This window comes from Nerophis lumbriciformis, linkage group LG29 (genome assembly GCF_033978685.3).
Source record: "Nerophis lumbriciformis linkage group LG29, RoL_Nlum_v2.1, whole genome shotgun sequence".
Lineage (NCBI taxonomy): Eukaryota > Metazoa > Chordata > Actinopteri > Syngnathiformes > Syngnathidae > Nerophis > Nerophis lumbriciformis.
Genome location: NC_084576.2, coordinates 14013054 through 14033480, shown reverse-complemented (window position 1 = coordinate 14033480; position 20427 = coordinate 14013054). Strand labels below are relative to the sequence as shown.

The following is a 20427-nucleotide window of genomic DNA, read 5'->3' as shown; positions in this document are numbered from 1 at the left end:
CAGCGCACCTGTCAGTGATGACCTTCCTGGGCTTCTTAAGCATACTTGCCAACCTTGAGACCTCCGATTTCGGGAGGTGGGGGGCGTGGTCGGGGTGGGGCGGGGGCGTGGTTGGGGGCGTGGCTGAGAGGGGAGGAGTATATTTACAGCTAGAATTCACCAAGTCAAGTATTTCATATATATATATATATATATATATATATATATATATATATATATATATATATATATATATATATATATACTGTATGTATATGTATATATATATATATATATATATATATAATAAATATATATATATATATATAGCTAGAATTCACTGAAAGTGAAGTATTTTCTTATATATATATATATATATATATATATATATATATATATATATATATATATATATATAATATGTGTATATATACATATATATATATATATATATATATATATATATATATATACTGTATGTATATGTATGTATATATATATATATATATATATATATATATATAATAAATATATATATATAGCTAGAATTCACTGAAAGTGAAGTATTTTCTTATATATATATATATATATATTTTTTTTTTTTAAATATATATATATATATATTTCAATCTATGTATCTATCAAGAGGGACAGAGACAGCGCACAGTGCATGTGGATCACATGTTACCATGGCGAGAAAACATGGAGAGACTGCCAGTTATCTAGTCTCCACCAGTTACAGAAAATGTGCCATCAGTACAACTGGACAGTGCTGTTTCACTTCCATCACCAGGACCATCAGTGAGTCAGACACAAACTAGACTCATCATTGAACCAGATTCAAGGGCTGCTGAGTTGCCATCATCAGAACCCAGATCACCCACAACAAAAACCCCACCAGTGATCCGCAGGTATCCAGAAAGGTTTCGAGTACCACCAAAAAAACTTAATCTCTGAAGACAGTATAAAAATCTGTGTTAAAGATGTACAAATACTGTTTGTATAATAAGCATGTTATTGTTTACAAATGAGGGTTAAGAGTTCAGTACTAAAAAAAAAAAGAATGTGGCTTAAGTACAGTTTTTTAATTGAGCTGCTGCATTTTTTGGTTGGGTTGTTTATTTCTTTTGCGTAACTTCTACAATTCTAAAAGGGGAGGAATGTAATGGAGTGATCTACAGATAAAAGCCAGTAAATTAGAATATTTTGAAAAACTTGATTTATTTCAGTAATTGCATTCAAAAGGTGTAACTTGTACATTATATTTATTCATTGCACACAGACTGATGCATTCAAATGTTTATTTCATTTAATTTTGATGATTTGAAGTGGCAACAAATGAAAATCCAAAATTCCGTGTGTCACAAAATTAGAATATTACTTAAGGCTAATACAAAAAAGGGATTTTTAGAAATGTTGGCCAACTGAAAAGTATGAAAATGAAAAATATGAGCATGTACAATACTCAGTACTTGGTTGGAGCTCCTTTTGCCTCAATTACTGCGTTAATGCGGCGTGGCATGGAGTCGATGAGTTTCTGGCACTGCTCAGGTGTTATGAGAGCCCAGGTTGCTCTGATAGTGGCCTTCAACTCTTCTGCGTTTTTGGGTCTGGCATTCTGCATCTTCCTTTTCACAATACCCCACAGATTTTCTATGGGGCTAAGGTCAGGGGAGTTGGCGGGCCAATTTAGAACAGAAATACCATGGTCCGTAAACCAGGCACGGGTAGATTTTGCGCTGTGTGCAGGCGCCAAGTCCTGTTGGAACTTGAAATCTCCATCTCCATAGAGCAGGTCAGCAGCAGGAAGCATGAAGTGCTCTAAAACTTGCTGGTAGACGGCTGCGTTGACCCTGGATCTCAGGAAACAGAGTGGACCGACACCAGCAGATGACATGGCACCCCAAACCATCACTGATGGTGGAAACTTTACACTAGACTTCAGGCAACGTGGATCCTGTGCCTCTCCTGTCTTCCTCCAGACTCTGGGACCTCGATTTCCAAAGGAAATGCAAAATTTGCATGGTTGGGTGATGGTTTGGGGTGCCATGTCATCTGCTGGTGTCGGTCCACTCTGTTTCCTGAGATCCAGGGTCAACGCAGCCGTCTACCAGCAAGTTTTAGAGCACTTCATGCTTCCTGCTGCTGACCTGCTCTATGGAGATGGAGATTTCAAGTTCCAACAGGACTTGGCGCCTGCACACAGCGCAAAATCTACCCGTGCCTGGTTTACGGACCATGGTATTTCTGTTCTAAATTGGCCCGCCAACTCCCCTGACCTTAGCCCCATAAAAAATCTGTTGGGTATTGTGAAAAGGAAGATGCAGAATGCCAGACCCAAAAACGCAGAAGAGTTGAAGGCCACTATCAGAGCAACCTGGGCTCTCATAACACCTGAGCAGTGCCAGAAACTCATCGACTCCATGCCACGCTGCATTAACGCAGTAATTGAGGCAAAAGGAGCTCCAACCAAGTATTGAGTATTGTACATGCTCATATTTTTCATTTTCATACTTTTCAGTTGGCCAACATTTCTAAAAATCCCTTTTTTGTATTAGCCTTAAGTAATATTCTAATTTTGTGACACACGGAATTTTGGATTTTCATTTGTTGCCACTTCAAATCATCAAAATTAAATGAAATAAACATTTGAATGCATCAGTCTGTGTGCAATGAATAAATATAATGTACAAGTTACACTTTTTGAATGCAATTACTGAAATAAATCAAGTTTTTCAAAATATTCTAATTTACTGGCTTTTACCTGTATGTTTGTCTGTTGCCATCTCCTGGTGAATGTTGGCTATAGCGTACTGGGGTTACTTTTTGGTTGGCCAACGATTTACGTGGTGTTGCGCACCTGACGTCAAGTGTGTGAGTCTGTTCTGAAGTCTACAGTAAAGAGGCGTACTTCATCCCCTCGCCCGTTTGTTGCCTCCAACTCAATATGTTACAACAACATTGCTCCATGTAGACCCTCCAGGTCCGCATGGAGCTGGAGGGGGCGTGGCCTCCAGGTCCGCCTGAATTTCGGGAGATTTTTGGGAGAAAATTTGTCCCGGGAGGTTTTCGTGAGGCGCTGAATTTTGGGAGTCTCCCAGAAAATCCGGGAGGGTTGGCAAGTATGTTCTTAAACCTGTGCAGACCTGCGTTCCAGGCCAGAACGTAATAATCTGTTGGAGTACCGTAAGTGATCACCCAGCTCTATGCAACGTTGCGCTCTCTCTCTGTGTGTTCTCCACTGCCGTATTTAATTGGTCTTGTGTCTTCCTTGTCGTCCTTCCTGCAGTATGCCTTTGTTCCATGTGACGAGCTGTGCGTCTCGTCTTCCTTGTTCTTCCCCCGTGTTCCTTCTGCTTCCCTGAATGCCTCTTGGATCTCGACCTCCCGCTCGGACATGGACCTGTTGACGCCTTGCTATACCCCCCGACTACCTGCCTGTCTCACGGACATTCGAGCGTGCCTTTCCCCTCCGGGACTTCCGCCTCTCGCTCAACACTCCCGGTAACACTCAACAATTAATTCCTACACAGTCTTACACCATACACTCTTGGATTTTTGTCACACTCCATTTCCTCGGTTTATTATTATCATTGTTTTGTTATGATATATATATATATATATATATATATATATATATATATATATATATATATATATCCATTTTCTACCGCTTATTCCCTTCGGGGTCGCGGGGAGCGCTGGAGCCTATCTCAGCTACAATCGGGCGGAAGGCGGCGTACACCCTGGACAAGTCGCCACCTCATCGCAGGGCCAACACAGATAGACAGACAACATTCACACTCACATTCACACACTAGGGCCAATTTAGTGTTTCCAATCAACCTATCCCCAGGTGCATGTCTTTGGAGGTGGGAGGAAGCCGGAGTACCCGGAGGGAACCCACGCAGTCACGGGGAGAACATGCAAACTCCACACAGAAAGATCCCGAGCCCGGGATTGAACCCAGGACTACTCAGGACCTTCGTATTGTGAGGCAGACACACTAACCCCTCTACCATATATATATATATATATATATATATATATATATATATATATATATATATATATATATATATATATATATATATATATATATATATATATATATATATATATATATATATATATATAAATAATAAATCATAGAGTTAAATACTACGCCCCCTGTTGTCCGTGCGATCTACTCCTCCTTGTACATAACATCTCCTGTCGAATTGACCTGCGCAAAATGGGACGGACCAAGCAAGATAAGTGTCATCTGACTTTGAAGAAGAAAGGCTTTGGTCGGAGTTTGAATGCAAACATTTAAGAAGACTCAAGCCAAATGCGACTTTCAGGGCAGAAAGACGGAGAAAGAAGAGTACACCCGGAAGAAGGTAAGCGGCTAGTAATGTATTTTGTGTCCTCTTCTACTGATGTTTTTCTTAAGAGGCTAGAGGAAATGCTCAAAAAGCATGAGGTGTCTATGGAAGAGGAGATGGTGTTTCTTTTCTATTTTTTAGCGCTAATAGTTTAAAGTAATTATGGACCAGGGCGACAAAAACATGCAATTAAGTGATCAAAATAATAGTTTTACAAACCGTAATCCACACTATCTATGCAGGGAAATTAGCTCCAGTTCTGTAGAGGACGTCACACCAAGATGGGGCGATGGAAAGGGAGCGTTCCATACAGTTATCTACCAATGACGCGACAACTAATTGATATCATGGGGAAATGAGCGAACAATACATTAAGGGGGACTGCACTTTTTTTTTTTTTTTTTTTTGCCTCCAATTCCAAAAAGAGTGCAGTTCCCCTTTAAGAGAATTTGTTTGTGAAATTTGGGTCATATGGATGCTTTTGGCCTCTGGTCGAGGGACCAAGCTTGAAGAAGAGAGATATCGCCACAGAGGCCGAGAATATATATATATTTTTTTTTATTCACCATAGTTTTTAAAAAACGTCGTTATATATTCTCGACTTGCGTGCCAACATAACACTGAAAGAGGATGTAGTCTCTGCATGGTGCTATAAAATGGACCAAGACCTCCTGGCTGAGAGACAAAAGTGCTGTAATGTCCACCACAATATAAAAATATTACACCTTTAGAATAGGTTGCAAAATTTTCGGGGTGCACTTTTTTTCTTTTTTTGCTGTTGTACCATTGACACCTTCACAAGTACCTCGATCCATGTGGAAATGGACAATTCTAAAATGATGAAGTAACAGCCACACTTAATGTCATGTTACTGCCTGTAGCCGCTGAGCCTGTATCTACTATTTGTGTCAGGTGGCCTTCATCGGTAGTTGGTTGTGGTAGTTACTGTATATATATATATATTTTTTTTTTTACAATAAAATAAATAGATTAAAGTATTTTCGCGTGCATGCACGAGACGGGTTGTCACGTTTACATTCGGCGTGGGTGCTTTCTTCCTCTGTGCGTTGATGTAGTGGGCGGTGTGACTTTTCGGGCATCGTGTTCCTGAAATTTTCCACTCGCCCTGACGGCATGTGAACGCAACGCGGGCCGTCAGTGCAAACAATAGCGAGAAGACGCGCTCGTGCACAGCCGCTCTGGAAGCGGCAGATGTGAAGAGGAGGCACAGGGGGAGGAAGCAGCGGCCATTCCCACTTCGAACCGGGAGGTGAGTCAACGTTGATGGGGAAGACGCTCAATCGAGCGGTTTCCTCTTTTGGGGGTTCGCCAAGTGTATGGCCGGTGGTAGGCGCTCACATCCGCGGTCACATTGACGGCTTCGGCGTCCGGCGGTAGCTGCTAGCATAGATGCGAGGTGGGTTCCACGCAAGCGCACCTTGACTCATTTATAACGGCGTCAAACACGTTAGCCGTAACCGTTAAAAATGAGTGTCTAACGCCTTGAGTCCGACTCGTTTTCTTTCTTTTTGTTGTTGTTGTTGAGTGTGAATGAGTAAAAGCATCTTTCACACCAATCATTGGTCATCGGGGAAGATGGTGGTTTAATCTTTAATAGACAGAACAGGGCCGTAGCGAGGGGGAATATGTGACAGGTTGACGGAAAAAACCCCACATCTTTGTATTTTTCCCCTTGGGGACCGAAAATGTCTTTTCTGGTGATAAAGGGTTATAAACTGGCTGTGTGGATGATGATGACTGAAAGTAAAATCAGTGTTGCCATGAAAGTGTACATTGATTAGTCGTCACTTGCTGACATCTCCGCACTAGACATCGAGTTGACAGCATGGTGCTTTGGCTCGATGCCTAGAGCTCTTGCACTTTTATTCAAAGGACCCGGGTGCGGACAGAAGCAGTGGCTGGACCAGGCAGGTTATGTTTGGTCAGTACACCCCTTCCTCCCCTCACCCACACACACACACACACACACACACTCTCCACCGAGACTTTAAATCAGGGGTCCCCAAACTACGGCCTGCGGGCCGGATCCGGCCCCCCAGCATCCAATTTTTTTTTTTTTAATATATATATATATATATATATATATTTTTTTTTTTAATCGTTCCTTTCTAATCCATTTTCTACCGCTTGTTACTCTCGGTGTCTCCGAGCCGCTCAGGCAAATCATATTGTCTAAAAATGAATTTTCCCATCGATAACGTGACAATGTTAAATATTGATGAACATCAATGTTAATTGATGTTAAATGACAAAACGGATTATAAAGACAATAAATATATATGTATATATATATATATATATATATATATATATATATATATATATATATGTATGTGTGGGAAAAAAAATCACAAGACTAATCAAATCAAATCAACTTTATTACTTCATCTCTACAGGCCTGTTTCATGAGGGGTTCCCTCAATCATCAGGAGATTTTAATGGGAGCATTCACATACCATGGTTTATATAGGGCACAGAGTGGGTGGGTACAGGCTGGCGTAGGGGCGTGGTGATTGGCTCATGTGTTACCTAGGAGGTGTTTCCGTCTGTGGCGGCATGCTGATACAATTTCGCTGCGCTTGTTGAGGGATGACAGGTCTGGACGGTATATAATAAACAGTTTCTCTTTCAAGCATAGGTTGCATCTTTTATTACCACTATTGTAAGGTGTGCTGGATGCAAGAATTTGCCATGTTATTGAATATTCAACATTATTGTCTTTGAGGTCCCAAATGTGTTTGCTGAGTTCTGTGGTATTCCGCAGGTTTTGGTTCCTGAAAGAAGCCTTGTGATTGTTCCATCTGGTTTTAAACTCTCCCTCGGTTAATCCTACATATGTGTCGGATGTGTTAATGTCCTTGCGTGTTACCTTAGATTGGTAAACAACTGATGTTTGTAAGCACCCACCGTTGAGAGGGCAATCAGGTTTCTTGCGGCAGTTGCAGCCTTTGCTGGTTTTGGGGTCGCTCTGTCCGGGGGCTGACGGCTCATTTGCAATTGTTTTGTTGTGGTTTGAGATAATTTGTCGTATATTGTTCATACAGCTGTAGCTCAATTTAATGTTGTTCTTGTTGAATACTTTTCTTAGGGTGTTGCCTTTGGGGAAGTGTTTGTCAATCAGACTGAGGAATTTGTGGCCAATGTTAGTTGAGACGTTTTTGCTGTATGGGGGGTTGTACCAGATGATGTTGTTTCGTTTTCTGTTCTTTTTTGGTTGGTTTCCTGGCGTGGGTTCATAGGTGAGGCTGAAATTGTATCCGCTTTCATCAAGGGCTTTTTGGTACGGGGGGGTTGCTTGGTCAAATTCAGCTTTGCTAGATGACAGCATCGATAGCCTTTTATTAATTCCGGTAGGTATTCTTTTCGTGGTGGTGGGTGGGTGGTTGCTGTCATGGTGCACGTATTTGACGGAGCAGAAACGTGTGAACTCGTTGGGAGTTTCCTCCTCTCCCAGCTTGCTAGCCTCAACCTGAACCTTGGTATTTACCGTGATGACGGACTGGCAGTGTGTCGCGCCTCGCCAAGGAGCAGCGAGAATACCAAGAAGCGCATATGCCAAATTTTCAAAGAGAACGGCCTACGGATCACGATTGAAGCCAACAAGCAAACCGTCAACTTCCTCGACGTCACTTTCAACCTGAGAAATAACAGCTACCAACCTTTCACGAAATCCAACACAACACTCCAATATGTGCACCATGACAGCAACCACCCACCCACCACCACGAAAAGAATACCTACCGGAATTAATAAAAGGCTATCGATGCTGTCATCTAGCAAAGCTGAATTTGACCAAGCAACCCCCCCGTACCAAAAAGCCCTTGATGAAAGCGGATACAATTTCAGCCTCACCTATGAACCCACGCCAGGAAACCAACCAAAAAAGAACAGAAAACGAAACAACATCATCTGGTACAACCCCCCATACAGCAAAAACGTCTCAACTAACATTGGCCACAAATTCCTCAGTCTGATTGACAAACACTTCCCCAAAGGCAACACCCTAAGAAAAGTATTCAACAAGAACAACATTAAATTGAGCTACAGCTGTATGAACAATATACGACAAATTATCTCAAACCACAACAAAACAATTGCAAATGAGCCGTCAGCCCCCGGACAGAGCGACCCCAAAACCAGCAAAGGCTGCAACTGCCGCAAGAAACCTGATTGCCCTCTCAACGGTGGGTGCTTACAAACATCAGTTGTTTACCAATCTAAGGTAACACGCAAGGACATTAACACATCCGACACATATGTAGGATTAACCGAGGGAGAGTTTAAAACCAGATGGAACAATCACAAGGCTTCTTTCAGGAACCAAAACCTGCGGAATACCACAGAACTCAGCAAACACATTTGGGACCTCAAAGACAATAATGTTGAATATTCAATAACATGGCAAATTCTTGCATCCAGCACACCTTACAATAGTGGTAATAAAAGATGCAACCTATGCTTGAAAGAGAAACTGTTTATTATATACCGTCCAGACCTGTCATCCCTCAACAAGCGCAGCGAAATTGTATCAGCATGCCGCCACAGACGGAAACACCTCCTAGGTAACACATGAGCCAATCACCACGCCCCTACGCCAGCCTGTACCCACCCACTCTGTGCCCTATATAAACCATGGTATGTGAATGCTCCCATTAAAATCTCCTGATGATTGAGGGAACCCCTCATGAAACAGGCCTGTAGAGATGAAGTAGTCTTGTGATTTTTTTCCCACACATACATATATTGCGCTCTACTACGGTATCGAGCACTATTTTTTGGATAACCTTATTAAGACATATACATACATATATATATATATATATATATATATATCAGTGACGTGCGGTGAGGTTCATGACTGGTGAGGCACTGACTTCATCACAGTCAGATTTACAAACATATGAACCCTAAAGCGTATCTTATTCACCATTTGATTGGCAGCAGTTAACGGGTTATGTTTAAAAGCTCATACCAGCATTCTTCCCTGCTTGGCACTCAGCATCAAGGGTTGGAATTGGGGGTTATTAAATCACCAAAAATTATTCCCGGGCGCGGCGCCGCTGCTGCCCACTGCTCCCCTCACCTCCCAGGGGGTGATCAAGGGGATGGGTCAAATGCAGTTGACAAATTTCATTACACCTAGTGTGTGTGTGACAATCATTGGTACTTTAACTTAACTTTAACTTTACACATACAAACTGTAGCACACAAAAAAGCACATTTAATTAAAAAAAACTTTATTATGGTCTTACCTTTACTTATAAAATAAGTCCATGAGCCGCTGTTGTGCTGGATTAATGCACCCCTGACGAGAGTGTTATATCAACTAAAGCCCTCACTTAAACTTTCCACGTGCAAGATTGAATCTATTTAAAAAAGTGTAACCGAGGGTTTATAAATGTCGCCTGTACTGTATGAAACTACAAAATAACAAACACGGAGGCTCCAGTTTACACGAGGACCACTTTATTTACCTTCTTTCAAAAACTTCCGCTCCACTCCAACGTGTCATCACTTCCGCTCTTAGCGCCTTCAAAATAAGAGCTCAAGGCATATACTGTATAACAGCGCATAACAGGAACTTAACATCACAAAGAGGAAAGCCCATAAAAATAGGTTACAAAAGTTATTTAATAAGAAGCCAAAAAGTGCAAAAACAATAATGTTCGTGTTGGAGGAGTTGTGAATTAGGTACACCTGCAGACTGCAGGCTGTGTATATATACACAGCCTGGCCCCCGGCCAAATTTTTTTAACCCAATGCGGCCCCCGAGTCAAAAAGTTTGGGGACCCCTGCTTTAAATAGTAGGGGTGGGGAATCTTTGGGCACCTTAACGCTTCAATCCTATTCTGATTCATGGCGTCCTGGCGTGTGAATTCAATTTAGATTCAATTCTCGATTCAAATCGATTCTCGAATAATAATCATAATAAAGCTTTTTCAAAACAGGTTAGAAAAGCCCCTTCTGGTTGCATAAAGATTGTCAGGAAGTGTTGGTGACGAACCCCAAGATGCAGAGACGGCAGGCTTGGTGCAGGAAAACATAATTCAATGTCCAAAATAAAGGTAAAACACAAACTAGGAGACAGGAAACAGGATACCAGGAAAACAGGAAACGAGGAACTAGAAGACAGCTCACAGTAGTGATGGGTCCGGCAACACCGATGCATCGGCGCATGCGTCAAGCTCATAGTGCAAAACCCTGTGTCAGTGCTCGTACCGTTTTTAGAAAGTCACGGGACCGATCATGAGCTGTTTCGGTCACGTGACCGATACGCGAACTGTGTCGCGCTGACGCCTCCTCTGTGCCCTGTGAGCGGGTCTTTTCTACAGCCGGAGAAATAATAACTAAGAAGAGAAATCGTCTAAAATTTAATACGTTGGAAAAACTGTTTTTTTTTTAATAAAAATGTGTAAAAAAAAAAAAAAAATCCCAGTCCATAAGCATCCTAATTCACAACACGTTCTCTTAGATTTCCATGTTATGATACATGTTCACATAATTTATTGACTGTATCTAAACAAGATAAAAATATATTTTTATTTAAACGAAGATATGAAATAATCCTAAATGAAATACAATGACTTGGTTTATATTATTGTATATACTAGGTCATAAAATCAGTGTCAGTTGAGTCGGTCCATAGGTTGCCTGTAGGAATTTTTAATGTCCAGCAGATGTCAGTATTTAGTGACACAGTATCGACACAGTATCAATACAGTTTTACAATGTGTCGAAACGCTTCATGACGCCTCATCAACCCATCACTAGCTCACAGCATACAGGAAACGGCTAACAGCTATCCGGAATCAGCATACAGGTAGTAGCTACAGCTACAACGACAATACTCCAGCACTGACTGGAGGGCAAAGCAGGTCTAAATAGCAGCCAGCTGATTGACACCAGGTGTGGCCAGGTGCCAATCAGCTGCAGCTGAGGGGAAACAGCGCTCAGGGAGACAAGCAGGAAACTGAACCAAAATAAGAGCGCTGACAGGAAATAAAAACAAACACAAAGGAAAAACCAAAACCTAACTAAACTGTCAGTGACAAACCTGACAAAGATGGCCTAAAAACTTATTTTTAAAATATAATTTTACACACAAAAATGCATGGATGCATGCATACATATTATTTATATATATATATATATATATATATATATATATATATATATATATATATATATATATATATATACAAACCCCGTTTCCATATGAGTTGGGAAATTGTGTTAGATGTAAATATAAACGGAATACAATGATTTGCAAATCATTTTCAACCCATATTTCAACCCAGTTGAATATGCTACAAAGACAAAATATTTGATGTTCAAACTGATAAACATTTTTTTTGTGCAAATAATCATTAACTTTAGAATTCGATGCCAGCAACACGTGACAAAGAAGTTGGGAAATGTGGCAATAAATACTGATAAAGTTGAGGAATGCTCATCAAACACTTATTTGGAACATCCCACAGGTGTGCAGGCTAATTGGGAACTGGTGGGTGCCATGATTGGGTATAAAAACAGCTTCCCAAAAAATGCTCAGTCTTTCACAAGAAAGGATGGGGCGAGGTACACCCCTTTGTCTACAACTGCGTGGGCAAATAGTCAAACAGTTTAAGAACAACGTTTCTCAAAGTGCAATTGCAAGAAATTTAGGGATTTCAACACCTACGGTCCATAATATCATCAAAAGGTTCAGAGAATCCGGAGAAATCACTCCACGTAAGCGGCATGGGCGGAAACCAACATTGAATGACCGTGACCTTCGATCCCTCAGACGGCACTGTATCAAAAACCGACATCAATCTCTAAAGGATATCACCACATGGGCTCAGGAACACTTCAGAAAACCACTGTCACTAAATACAGTTCGTCGCTACATCTGTAAGTGCAAGTTAAAGCTCTACTATGCAAAGCGAAAGCCATTTATCAACAACATCCATCTCTGGGCCCGAGATCATCTAAGGTGGACTCATGCAAAGTGGAAAAGTGTTCTGTGGTCTGACGAGTCCACATTTCAAATTGTTTTTGGAAATATTCGACATTGTGTCATCCGGACCAAAGGGGGAGCGAACCATCCAGACTGTTATCGACGCAAAGTTCAAAAGCCAGCATCTGTGATGGTATGGGGGTGCATTAGTACCCAAGGCATGGGTAACTTACACATCTGTGAAGGCACCATTAATGCTGAAAGATACATGCAGGTTTTGGAACAACATATGCTGCCATCTAAGCGCCGTCTTTTTCATGGACGCCCCTGCTTATTTCAGCAAGACAATGCCAAGCCACATTCAGCATGTGTTACATCAGCAGCTTCGTAAAAAAAGAGTGCGGGTACTTTCCTGGCCCGCCTGCAGTCCAGACCTGTCTCCCATCGAAAATGTGTGGTGCATTATGAAGCGTAAAATACGACAGCGGAGACCCCGGACTGTTGAACGACTGAAGCTCTACATAAAACAAGAATGGGAAATAATTCCACTTTCAAAGCTTCAACAATTAGTTTCCTCAGTTCCCAATCGTTTATTGAGTGTTGTTAAAAGAAAAGGTGATGTAACACAGTGGTGAACATGCCCTTTCCCAACTACTTTGGCACGTGTTGCAGCCATGAAATTCTAAGTTAATTATTATTTGCAAAAAAAAAAAAGGTTGTAGTGCATTCAATTGAATATGGGTTGAAAAGTATTTGCAAATCATTGTATTCCGTTTATATTTATATCTAACACAATTTCCCAACTCATGGAAACGGGGTTTTTATATGCCATACACATCATGGCGCCGATGACTGGTGCTCTCGTGCGCTCTGTTTTGTTTATTTTTGTGCGTAAATAGTGTGTCCGCGTGCTCTTACACCCGCGAAGAGCTACTGAACATCACCCCTACGGACTTATTACTGGTCATCTTAGCGTCAGCTACGGATTTGGTCCATTATTTGATCAAAAGAGGGAAACTGCACCAAAGAGGAAAGCGAGCGGGCGCCCTTGTCCGTCTACGCAGACGGGGATTACGCACGCCCTTACCTGGCATCTTTCTCTCCAACATCCGCTCACTTGCCAACAAGATGGACGAGCTCGCGTTGATGATGAGAAGAAACAAGGACTTTTCCTCATCAAAGGCCCTCTCCATCCGAGAGGAGGATGTACGCCGGCAGTTCTTGAAGCTGAACACGCGGAAGGCCCCCGGGCCGGATGGTGTCTCCCCCTCCACCTAGGGACGGCGTGGCGCAGTGGAAGAGTGGCCGTGCGCGACCCGAGGTTCCCTGGTTCAATCTCCACCTACTCCCAACCTCGTCATGTCCGTTGTGTCCTGAGCAAGACACTTCACCCTTGCTCCTGATGGGTGCTGGTTAGCGCCTTGCATGGCAGCTCCCTCCATCAGTGTGTGAATGTGTGTGTGAATGGGTAAATGTGGAAGTAGTGTCAAAGCGCTTTGAGTACCTTGAAGGTAGAAAAGCGCTATACAAGTACAACCCATTTATCATTTATCATTGAGACACTGTGCGGATCAGCTGGCTCCTGTCTTCACTGACATTTTTAACACCTCTCTGGAGGTGTTGTGATGAGGTGGCGACTTGTCCAGGGTGTACCCTGCCTTCAGCCCAAATGCAGCTGAGATAGGCTCCAGCACCCCCGCGACCCCAAAAAGGGACAAGCGGTAGAAAATGGATGGATGGATGAGTTGACCATATTTGGAGTACCAAAAACCATACTTAAAGTCTACTAAAAATGCCTTATAGTTTCAATGCATTTTAAGTTTGGGTAGAAAATGGTTATTCTACAAAAAGTTCTCGATAACCAAAGACATAAATTCCAATGGAAAACCATACAAAACAGGACATTTTCATTATTTTCTTTAAAAAAAACAAAAAAAACAGGATGGCAGCCAGGACATCTCCTGGGAAAACAGGACATATGGTCACCCTCGTTTTCGAAAGGCAAGGTACATCACACTAATGCACAATTTAGAGCACGTTTTCCACTGGGGGACGCACAGTAAAATAAATATACAGTATAGCTTTTTTTACATAAAAGACTGCCTGCTGTTAGCTTTGTATTATTAGCGTTAACTTTTGTCGCTACATTACTTCTGTTTGCTCTTTTGACCACTTTTAATGTTTTTTTGTTTGTTTTTTAGTTATATTTTTTAGAATGTGCTGCAGGCCGTTAAAAATACCCTTAATAGCCCTCGCCCCGAGTGTCCTATTAGCTTAGCATGCACACAGAGATGTTAACACTGACTGTTAAGCTGATATTTAAATATTTTTCTGGCCAATTTACATTTGTTTGATGACTCTGCCCCATTGATCACCATTATCTTAAAATGTGCATCATTTGAGCATCATAAAAACAAACTCCTTTAGTGTCTACGACTCCTGGTGCGCGCCAAACAATATGAAAGTGAACTACAGTGCGGTGCGCTTCACTTGCGCGCCGATCTGAACGAATACACCTCAGCACCAGGGTTCTCCAACAGGTATTTTTTTTTAGAGATTGGAATCTTTGTGCACGTCACGTTTCGATTCTGATTTTTAGTTTGATGATTTTACTCTGAATCGATTCTCGGTTTAACACGATTCATGTAAGATATTATTTGGTATATAAACAATAACAAAACCTTTTCAAAACAGGTTACAGGTTACAAAAGCTCCTCTTATCTATTGATGTATGACTTATACATGCAGACTTGGCCTAAAAACGTTTTTTTAATCTTTTATTTACAAAAACCACAGATTGACAAACTCCAATTCCAACCCAATACTAGTTTTACAATACCTTGGAATATATTTGCAAATCAATTTAGAAGACATACAAATATGATACTTTAATTGTTGTTTCCTGTTTTGAATCAAACAATTTATTTTTTATAACGAATGTTTGGAATTGGAATAAATAAAAATTGTGATATGATTGTGAATATTTTTTTTTTAGAACCCATTTTATCTGTACAGTAGGAAGGTAATCCACGGCGTGGCGAAGTTGGTAGAGTGGCCGTAACAGCAATCGGAGGGTTGCTGGTTACTGGAGTTCAATCCCCACCTTCTACCATCCTAGTCACGTCCGTTGTGTCCTTGGGGAAGACACTTCACCCCTTGCTCCTGATGGCTGCTGGTTAGCGCCTTGCATGGCAGCTCCCGCCATCAGTGTGTGAATGTGTGTGTGAATGGGTGAATGTGGAAATACTGTCAAAGCGCTTTGAGTACCTTGAAGGTAGAAAAGCGCTATACAAGTATAACCCATTTATCATTATTTATTTACATGAAACGTACTGCCAGACAGCAGTAGAGTGTTGAATACCTCAGATTCATGTATAGAGAGAGTATGATCAACTCTGGTAGCAAACATGGCATGACGCCTTGGGGTCACGTGAGGGGCTTTTGCCTAATCAGAGAGAGTATGGCCAGAGGATCTCCTAAATGATTGGTTAAAACCCCCTCAACGTGATTTAAAAAAAAAACAACGTTTGCTACCAACTTTGAAACCAAGTTGGCCAACCTCTCTATACACGGCTCTGGAATATCTTAAAATGTGTTTTGTGGCAATACCAACATTGACCTCAGCGTGAGTTGCTATGTAAAATGGCGCTTTCCATAATTTTCAGCAAACTGCATTGCAAAATGATTAACCTCTGTAGAAGTCTCTGTGTGCATGGGCTCTCTGTGGTCTTATAGAATCGACGGGGCCCGCAGTCCAGGGCTCAACAAAGTCTTTTTATTATTTTTATCTTTTTAAGCTCCGTGTTTGTTTGCTCGCGGCCTCCTGCTCTCTCGTGCGTCTTGGGGCTCTCGTCCGCTTGGCCTCAGACGCTACTGATAAAGGAGACAGGTGAGTAGATAACCAGCCTCAGCTGGACAATCCACTCACCTGTCAGCTGCTTCGAAGCTGGTCCATACACACGCCCATCCCGCAGGAGGTGCGCCGACCACACCCCCCTCCACAACCTCTTTTTCCTCTTTCTCTCTTGGGAAATCCACCCAGGAATGGGGGAGCATATAAATTCCTTCCCTACTGTATAACTGTTCGATCCAAGTATTATACATTTAATGACAAATGACCACAAAATAGCATCAACAATGACTGCACTGGAGATCTGCTTTATAAATAAGGGACCCTTCAAATGTTGCTAGTTATAAAAATAAAACACAAATAGTTCACCGCTCCTTTCTTTTTGTCAAAGTCAGAGACCCCTGCACTAGAACTTTAATGTAAGACCAACCATCCTTTTCAGACTATGATAACAAAAAAAAAAATTTATGTTCTGGTCTGAATTTTGAAAATATCATTATTGTACTCATTTTAATTCATTTGACTTGATGGAAATTTCAAAGCCAATTTCAACGTTCATGCACAGAGAAGCAGTAGTTCATCAGATGAATAGCATCTTTACAACAACGAGCTATTTTTGTCCATGGGTGTACTGAAACCAGGGCTGTTTGCAGGGAGTTTTCAGACAAAAGATGAAAAAAAATGTAATTATGCTCTGGGGAGAGACGGTAGTAGTCAATTGGCTGCAACACACTTACAGAGCTTGCAGTTATTGACGTGCTAACCTTCATCCGTATTTTTAGTGTCACCACTCAGTATCAGAGCAAAGTGAGGGGTTATCCTTACTGGTTTCCTGACGACGAGCATTCGCTCCTTTTGAGATGGGATGAACCTTCCGCACACCGCTGCGAAATAGTTCGCTCCATTTTGAATTCAGTGAGTCAAGACTTTTTCATTTTACACTATACAAAGCGCCAATTCACACACATGTTGGCAAGGCGAAGAGTGAGGGGGCAGTGTGGAAATGTTGCAGCCCTACACAGCTGAATTTGGCGTAAATTGGAACTACCGTATTTTTCGGACTATAAGTCGCAGTTTTTTTCATAGTTTGGCCGGGCTCCAGTGCGATTTATATATGTTTTTTTCCTTCTTTATTATGCATTTTCGCCAGGTGCGACTTATACTCCGAAAAATACGGTATACAGCGAAAACACAGACCATGAAATATGTATGGAGTGACATTACTGCCCAAACTCCACAAACACACACAAATGTCCAATGATTAGCAGGTAAAAGATTTTTTTTTTCTTCAATAAAAAAAAAAAAAGATTTGCAAGTAAAAAAACAATGTTCTTTAAGTTAAAACTTTTGTCAGTAATGTTCCACTCTTTTGGCAGTAATGTTCCACTCTGTGCGATCCACACACTTGCACTCAGAGCACCCGTAATTCGCACTCTACAACGACAGAGGGTGCTGCTGAGTCAATTTAAGGCCGTCAGAACTACTGTTGGAGCAAAAGCAAACTATTGCTGGACAGTAAAATGGCGGACAGAAGAGAGTGGAAATTTAAATTTACGGATTCATTGACATGTTGAGCTTGTTTGCCCTCTCTTCTGTCCGCCATTTTACACCCCACCCTGCCTCTTCTTCTTTGTTATTTTTGGCGGATGGCACCATGCGCAAATAACTAGCTCTGCCATCCTAACTTGCAGAAAATTGTTTTTATACTTGCAAAAATTTGCCTTTACTTGCAGAAATTATTTTTTATACTTGCAAATATTTTTTTGCTTGCAGAAAATAGTTTTTGTATTTGCAAAAAATTTTTACTTGCAGAATTGTTTTTGTTTTACTTGCAAATTTTTTTTTTGATTGTTTTTATTCCTGTATGTCGTTTTTATATTTGCAGAACATTGTTTTTATACTTTGTATACTTGCAAATAATTTTTTATTTGCAGGAATTATTTTTTTTAACTTACAAATGTTTTTGTTTTTTTATTCAAGCAAATTGTTTTTATACTTGCAAATCGTTTTTTTTTTACTTGCAGAATTATTTTTATTACTTGCGAATATTTTTTTATATTATAGAAACCTGTTTTTATACTTGCAAATTGTTTTTTTACTTGCAGAAAATTTATATTTTTTTACTTGTGAAGCGTTGGGCATGAGTAAAACTTTTTGTGTGTTTGTGGAGTTTTCACGCCACAAATATTGTACTAGATAAATAGATCATTAGAAATGCTTAGACCTTTAGGCCAGTTTGGTAATACTAATATTACCTGCATTTAAATCTATTAGGTGACTGTGTAAGTCCATATAGCAACTTCTTTAATTATTGTTTACTTCAAGGCCGCATGTTATAGTTTTGTCCCTATAGAACCTGGGTTCAATCGAACCCTAGGGGTTTGGTGAGTCGGCCTTAGAGGTTCGGCGGAGCCTCTGCCGCGGAGGTCAAGACAAACCCGACTCATCGTGTAAATAAAAACTTCTCCCTATCGGCGTATTATGGATACCCCCCAACAATGTTCCCTCTAATTTTCCATCGGATTTGCGGGTGTGTAATTTGTTGTGAGTTTATGCAGTGTGTTGGTTTTGTTCTTTGAACAAGGTGATGTTCATGCACGATTCATTTTGTGCACCAGTAAAAAAAACATAACTTCATCTTGAATTGGAAAAAAAAAACATTTTATTTTTCACTGAAGAAGGGTTCGGTGAATGCGCATATGAAACTGGTGGGGTTCGGTACCTCCAACAAGGTTAAGAACCACTGCTATAGAACATGAAAGGACGGCCCAAATACTACTGTACTATTACAACTGTACTGTAACCGTTGCCAAAGTTGTCCATCAGCCTACTAGTTTTGCAACTGCATTATGTGTCCAAGAAAACGACAAGGCCAGAACAGATAAATATGAGAAACTGTGAGCGTAACACTTTATTGCCCTTGTGACGGATCGCGATACATTGTCTCAGAAAATTAATAACTAATTGTTTAACAAACATGGGCTGCCCTTTATTGCCTTCAGTCATTACTACATGTCATTGAAAACTGTACTTAGAACGGATAGTAATAATAATACTGTTGCAGCTAACGAGTAGAAAGTTTGATAACTTTTCTCAGCAAGGTACTAATCAATGTTTAACCTTCTTTATCTGCACCTTGTAAACCTTTTTCTCATTGCTGTGTTTCTTGTATGTTGGCAGTATTCTTGCTCGGCAAGCATGGCAGTGAATGTCGCTGGACTCGTGGCTGTGGCTGCCTTTTATGTTGTTGTCCTGCTCACTGGCATCTTGGCATCGCGCAAGTCTAAGAAAGTGGAGAAGAAATGCATTGGCAAAAAGAGCGAAGTCTCCATTGTTGGAGGCCGCAACATCAACGTCCTAATAGGAGTTTTTACCATGACAGGTAGACTGTTTTCCTTCCCATGTTTGTCATTCAGTGATTCTTTAACCGTCCTGTTGTGTTTGTGCCTTGTCTCCACCTAAACCTGTTCAAGGGTCAGTGTGACCCGCTGCAGGTTAATTACCATCAAAAGGTCCAAACCTAGATAAAAAAAAATCTATGTTTCTGTTTTATTTTCAAATATTTACATCTGGATTTGATGGACGATTTGAAATATAGCATCTTTTGTAACTAGGGGTGTAATGATTTGTTTTAACAACGATTCGATTCGAATCATAACTTGAGGTTGCCGATACGATTTAGGGACGATTCAGTGAGTTGAAATCGATTCAGTACATTTTTAGCAAAAAAAATCAACCAGTGACGCTGAAATAAATAGCTGTAAGCAATGTTCCCTCTAAGGTGCACACCTGTGCAATTGCGCACTGCTCAAGCGTCCTTTGCGCACGGCAAATCTTTGCCACGCACAAAATCAAATAAAAAAATAAGCGCATAACAATTTTCGACACGACACGGACACGACAGAGAAAACAGTTTTCGTCATCATTGTTCAAATATTGTAACGTCTGTCGAGACGCTTTGCGGACATGAATTCCATCGATCACTTTACTGAGCAAAACTCTTTATTGTCGGCCATAAACACATCACCAAAACATTAGTAAAAATAATTATATCTAGCAAAACTGGTCATTTTCTGCAGTACAAACCAGACCAAAAGCAACTTTGTTATATCAACAGCAGCCGTTCGCTCTTTCTGACTTGCGCCAACACATGCACATATGGCACTTAGCCAGTGATGCGTTTACAGCCACACAAAAAGTCGGACAACTCCAACACCACACATACAGTGTAATTCCAGGTCGTTACAATATGATTTACCAATCAAATGTGT

The 20427-nt window shown here is 40.9% G+C and overlaps 1 protein-coding gene across 1 annotated transcript in view; it reads left to right on the top strand.

Moving 5' to 3' along the window:
- Positions 1 to 5426: 5426 nt before the first annotated feature.
- LOC133572218 (high affinity choline transporter 1-like) overlaps positions 5427 to 20427 on the top strand; it is a 52062-nt gene continuing 37061 nt past the window's right edge. The window contains exons 1-2 of the mRNA XM_061925028.2: positions 5427 to 5616; positions 19337 to 19538. Coding sequence (XP_061781012.2) covers positions 19355 to 19538 — 184 coding nt within the window. The 5' untranslated portion in view covers positions 5427 to 5616; positions 19337 to 19354. The remainder of the gene's footprint in view (positions 5617 to 19336; positions 19539 to 20427) is intronic.